We start from the raw sequence: 6000 nt of genomic DNA, 5'->3' as shown, positions 1-6000 counted from the left end.
GGACTGCATACGACCGAGGCACACAGGGCCAACACCCGGCATCATGGTGTGGGGAGCGATCTCCTACACTGGCCGTACACCACTGGTGAGCGTCGAGGGGACACTGAATAGTGCACGGTACATCCAAACCGTCATCGAACCCATCGTTCTACCTTTCCTAGACCGGCAAGGGAACTTGCTGTTCCAACAGGACAATGCACGTCCGCATGTATCCCGTGCCACCCAACGTGCTCTAGAAGGTGTAAGTCAACTACCCTGGCCAGCAAGATCTCCGGATCTGTCCCCCATTGAGCATGTTTGGGACTGGATGAAGCGTCGTCTCACGCGGTCTGCACGTCCAGCACGAACGCTGGTCCAACTGAGGCGCCAGGTGGAAATGGCATGGCAAGCCGTTCCACAGGACTACATCCAGCATCTCTACGATCGTCTCCATGGGAGAATAGCAGCCTGCATTGCTGTGAAAGGTTGATATACACTGTACAAGTGCCGACATTGTGCATGCTCTGTTGCCTGTGTCTATGTGCCTGTGGTTCTGTCAGTGTGATCATGTGATGTATCTGACCCCAGGAATGTGTCAATATAGTTTCCCCTTCCTGGGACAATGAATTCACGGTGTTCTTATTTCAATTTCCAGGAGTGTATTTGTGTAGGTACATTCAGAGGCATATGTGGATACTGTCTGCGAAGTTTATGGCGAATAGATTAAGTAGTTTAAAAGAAAATATGTCCGAACAGGCCTTGGAAAGCCCAACGGTGCCGACCTGCCACCGTGTCATCATTAGGCCAGAGGCATCGCTGGATGCGGATCAGGAGGGGCATGTGGGCAGCACACGGCTCTCCCGGTCGTGTCAGTTTCCGAGACCGGAGCCGCTACTTCTCAATCAAGTAGCTCCTCAGTTTGCCTCACAAGGGCTGAGTGCACTCCGCTTGCCAACAGCGCCCGGCAGAACGGATGATCACCCATCCAAGTGCAAGCCCAGCCCGGCAGCGCTTAACTTCGATGATCTGATGGGAACCGGTGTTACCACTGGGGCAAGGCCGTTCTCTGAGGAAAACTCCTGCCGGCCAAAACTTTGGTACACATTACAACATGATGCGCTCGACAACCTAGAAGATTTTAACGGAAATTGCCTCCTGCCGCGAAAGAATCGTGCTCATTTCGAGCCGGAATTTTTCACTGAAGGCAATCCACGGCGAAGACTTGTCTGGAGCTTCAACTGCTTGCGTTCGAGCTATCCAAACCCAACAATGGCTAGCAAGGTCGCCGGATGTCTCCCCAATTGAGAACGTTTGTAGCATTTTTGGAAGGGCCCCCCGACCAGGTGGAGATTTTGACTATCTAACGCTCCAATTGGACACAATTTGGCATGATATCAGGCAGGTGGACATCGAGCAACGCTATCAATCAATGCGAAGCTGAATAACAGCTTTCATAAGAGCCAGGTGTGGACCAATGCTTTATTGACTTCGATTAACTTTCTCAGTTTGTGTAGGTCTTTCTCTTGATTAAATCATTCATTTTATCTGAAACTGTAATTATTTATTTGTCTCAACATCAAATCTACAGATTTCCTCGTCACGTATTCAACATAGTCATGATGAAAAGCGATATTCGACGTGTAAACTGGGTTAGAGGTTATTCTCACTAAGTGTAACAAGTTTTCTTATGGGGTACCACTGATACTGTCTAATACAGCTAGCCTAGAAATTGTGTTTGAAATGTAATACCGTCAGATCACATTGCCATATTGAATAGTTGCTGACTCTTAAATCGCTTCGGTGTTTCGATAGCTATAGATTCACGTAACTTAAGTGACAAAGCGACTCGTTTAATCTAAAAAGTGCAGTAATAAACACAAATATTTACGAAACAAGAATGAACGCACAGTAAACATATTTTCGTATACTCTTCTTTTTTGGCGTATGTGAGTCCACAGTTAAATTTGTCTCTGTACGGAATACGATTAAATTTGCAGCTCTGCGAATAAAGCACGAGAAACATATAAAAATAATTTATGGATGTCCTTCCTACTGAGTGGATGAGAGACGTCAGCTGATGATATATGTGAGGAAAAGTACCGCCACAGCTTTATATTGAGACTGTCTTAATTATCTCATACGATTAGTTGCGGCGGTACATTACCGCCCGTCGTCAGGTTCCATCACTGCCTAAAAGGTATTACTTTTCCTTGGCGCATTTATTGTGGAGTGCCTTTTACTAGTACACATGGGCTCTCTTTCCTCAGGAGTTGCCGCCCGGAGTGGCCGTGCGATTCTAGGCGCTACAGTCTGGAGCCGAGCGACCGCTACGGGGTCGCAGGTTCGAATCCTGCCTCGGGCATGGATGTGTGTGACGCCCTTAGGTTAGTTAGGTTTAATTAGTTCTAAGTTCTAGGCGACTGATGACCTCAGAAGTTAAGTCGCACAGTGCTCAGAGCCATTTGAACCATTTTTTTCCTCAGGGGTCTCTAGTCCACATCGTGTTGTCTACAATGCCCGCATGTACTAGTTTCAGGGCTCCACAATAAATGCACCATGGAAATGTAATACTCTTTTAGCAGTGATGGCGTCTGAGAATGACGTTAATGTGCCACCGAAACCAGTCATGTGAGGCAATAAAGACATTATCAAGATACAGCTATGGTGGTACATTTTCTCACATATTTAAAAATAATATGAAGATTAACGACCTGTCTCATATAGAGGCCCAAATGTAATAGGCGGAACACAAAAAATTTTGGAACAAAGGAGGAATTACATTAGATTCACTTAATTACCTTTTTCAATTTTTTTTTATTTTCATTTTCGCTGTGAAATACACTGCTCTGACTAGGTGAGATGGCGTGGCAGTCTCTAATGTCCTTGTGATTATCAAGTAATGAAAGTAACAACTCCATGGATTAACACTGTGCTTTGTTCATAATTTTCACTTTTTTATGCATTGTAGGCCCAAGATTATCTCTACGGCTTCCAGCTTGCGGCCAAAACTGTAACATGAAAAGAACTGTGGTACCATAACGCTACAAACCTGTAAGGCGTTCTTTATGGCAGCGAAAGAAAGCTGTCCCAGTAAGATATTCAGATTTCTAGGACAACAGAATAATTTCTGTGCGTCACTAATAACAATAGCCAAACGTAAAGGATGCTGTGATAGGCGAAAAACAACAAAAGCGATGCAGAAGTCCACAGTGACGGAAAGTTGACAGGAGATCGAATTTCTCGTTGCTGATACACTGAGTACATGAAGTTCCAATCATGTCAGGGGCGTTGAATCGCTCTACGGAACGGGCACTCGACAACAGTTAAGTTTTTTTGAGTACAGTCCTTCTCCCACAGAGCCACTTGACCATTTAAACTAAAGCAAATTCACATTCAGATTGCCACCCCTCCCTTTCTTCCACAGTTCAATAGATACTGGCCCTCTTCGACAGTTCAAAAGGTACTGGCCCTCTCATGTGGTAGCCGTAGTTATTTGTTGATGACTGGTCTGAAGCGTAAGTGTCGAGCTATTGCTTCAACGATCTGCTCAGCAACGTAAGGCTCGCCAAAAGCAAGGCAGTTGCAGGTCAGACCTGAAGAGAGATCCTTCACATTGGACGGAATGGAAGCACACTTCATTTTACGACATGTCCGTAAGTGAAGAATTATTTTGGGAAGGTAGTCGCCGTCCACAGATATCCACATGAGTCGCCAGTATTCGGCAGGGAGTAGAGATTTAAGCCATGAGTCTGACGGAGAGGGCGGCGACACAGGTGGCTGTCGACGCAACCAGACCCAGGCGGTTGATCAGCAGCGCCAGGAGCGCCGCTGGAGCGGGCGTGGCAGCTGTCACTGGCTCCTCCTCGCTCACCAGGCCCTCAGCATCGTCTTCTTCCTGGAAACAGACCAGCAGGGAATAGGCATGCCAAGAACTAACTAAGTACAAGACAGTGCTGAAAATGGACACCACAAATAAAGAAAAGAAGAAAACGATGCACCACTAAGGAAATATGCGAATGGGAAGAAAATCCGAAGATGTGATGTACATACAGAGACCAAAAAATTATTACAATTTCAGAAAAACTGGATGATATATTCAGAAGAAGGAGCTTCGCAAATTGAGCAAGTCAATAACGCGTTGGCCCATCTCTGGCCCTTATTCAAGCAATCGTTTGGCTTGGCACTGATTGGTATAGGAATTGAATGTCCACGTAATGGTTATAGTGGCAAATTAAGTGCACTTGACACGTTAGATCGTCAAAATCCCGAGCTAGTCGAAGGGCTCTGTCCATAATGCTCCAGTCTTTCTCCATTGGGGAATGATGTCGAGGCGTGTGCTTCGTTTGCGATGTGGTAAAACTAAGTTCGTGATTGCAAGTAGTTGACACCATATGCGGGGGAAGTCGCGAAGGCAATCTGCTCTACGAATCTGGTAACTGTGTTGCTAAAAAAAATGGCTCTGAGCACTATGGGAGTTAACTTCTGAGGTCATCAGTCCCCTAGAACTTAGAACTACTTAAACCTAACCAACCTAAGGACATCACACACAATCATGCCCGAGGCAGGATTCGAACCTGCGACCGTAGCGGTCACGAGGTTCCAAACTGAAGCGCCTAGAACCGCACGGCCACACCGGCCATCAACTGCGTTGCCTATGTGCAGGTACGAACAAAGTCGTTGTGACAATACAGAGAGCCGGCCGGAGTGGCCGTGCGGTTCTAGGCGCTAAGGTCTGGAGCCGAGCGACCACTACGGTCGCAGTTTCGGATCCTGCCTCTGTCATGGATGTGTGTGATGTCCGTATGTTAGTTAGGTATAAGTAGTTCTATGTTCTAGGGGACTGATGACCTCAGAAGTTAAGTCCCATAGTGTTCAGAGTCATTTGACAATACAGACACAAGTTCTAACAATGAAACTTGACGACGACACAATCTATAGCAGCAATCTGTAGTTAAAAGAATTCTGCTAACCATTAGTAGACTTCCCTATAGCAGTGGGACAGTGATACTTAGCAATAATGTACAACAAATTCCAATTTTTTCTTTGAAAACCTATAGTGGGACACATACGTCCCGATGACAGCCAAATTGTACGTCCCCTTTCCCTCGTTGAATGACGGGGGTGAGTTGAGAACAAGCTAGTCGAGGGAGTGCCGTCCAGCAGAAAGACTTGCACCAGGCCATTTACCAACAGAATATTTTTATGTACACGTAATTATGTTTGTACAGAACAGTCTTACTCGCGCCTACCCGGTTTTCCTTGTTCTGATTAGAAAAATAATTTACCACGCGAAAAATATGTGTTGCATACGAAAATCTACATAGTCATATGCGTGATGCCACATGACACATTGACCGTCAGACCCTCCCACTGACTAGATCTTAATGTGTTTTGTCCTTAACTTGCTGCTCAAAGAGAACTTCATCAATCAATCAGGGACAAATTCCGGGATGAAAAAATGACGTATATGACTGTCTACCTAGTAGAAGACCCTTTTCTGCTGTATGAACTGTAATACTTGCATGATGGATTCAGTTCGTATGCCAGTGCTAAGGAACTCAAATTTACAGAAAGCGTTATTGCAATGGAATACGCGTCCTCTATATTGTATGAACTACTTGTCAAGGATCTTATCGATAATTTCATCAAATAGAACAGTGTGCATAGGTCCAAGCAGTTAGATTCCATTCTTCCGCAAAATCGAGGTAATGTAAATAATCTGACTTAAGGCATAACTACTCTTAGCAGGCATCACGAAAAGTTATCGTGTTACATTGATGTTAGCACAATAAATGAGTTCCCAGGTACAACATGCCGCTTTTGGACAATTTGGACATCAACCAGCTAGTAGTCTATTTCCTCTTGCCCTATTGAAGACTTCCTCGAGCAAATGTACTCGTCCGCACTTATCTGCACTTACAGTGTGCGTTGCTTGGTTTTAAGTGACCCGCTGACATACTACGAAGGAAATATATCTGCGGACAGCAAATACGTTGAAAATAAATCGAGATAAGAAATATA

At 45.2% G+C, this 6000-nt stretch overlaps 1 protein-coding gene across 1 annotated transcript in view; it reads right to left on the bottom strand.

Annotated features, from left to right (window-relative positions):
- Window positions 1–2792: 2792 nt before the first annotated feature.
- LOC124795442 (neuronal acetylcholine receptor subunit beta-3-like) overlaps window positions 2793–6000 on the bottom strand; it is a 167919-nt gene continuing 164711 nt past the window's right edge. Inside the window, exon 9 of the mRNA XM_047259466.1 lies at window positions 2793–3874. Within this exon, the coding sequence (XP_047115422.1) occupies window positions 3716–3874 (159 nt within the window). The 3' untranslated portion in view covers window positions 2793–3715. The remainder of the gene's footprint in view (window positions 3875–6000) is intronic.

This window comes from Schistocerca piceifrons, chromosome 4, assembly GCF_021461385.2.
Source record: "Schistocerca piceifrons isolate TAMUIC-IGC-003096 chromosome 4, iqSchPice1.1, whole genome shotgun sequence".
Lineage (NCBI taxonomy): Eukaryota > Metazoa > Arthropoda > Insecta > Orthoptera > Acrididae > Schistocerca > Schistocerca piceifrons.
The sequence above is the reverse complement of the archived record's forward strand: the minus strand, read 5'-3'. Positions and strand labels throughout refer to the sequence as shown.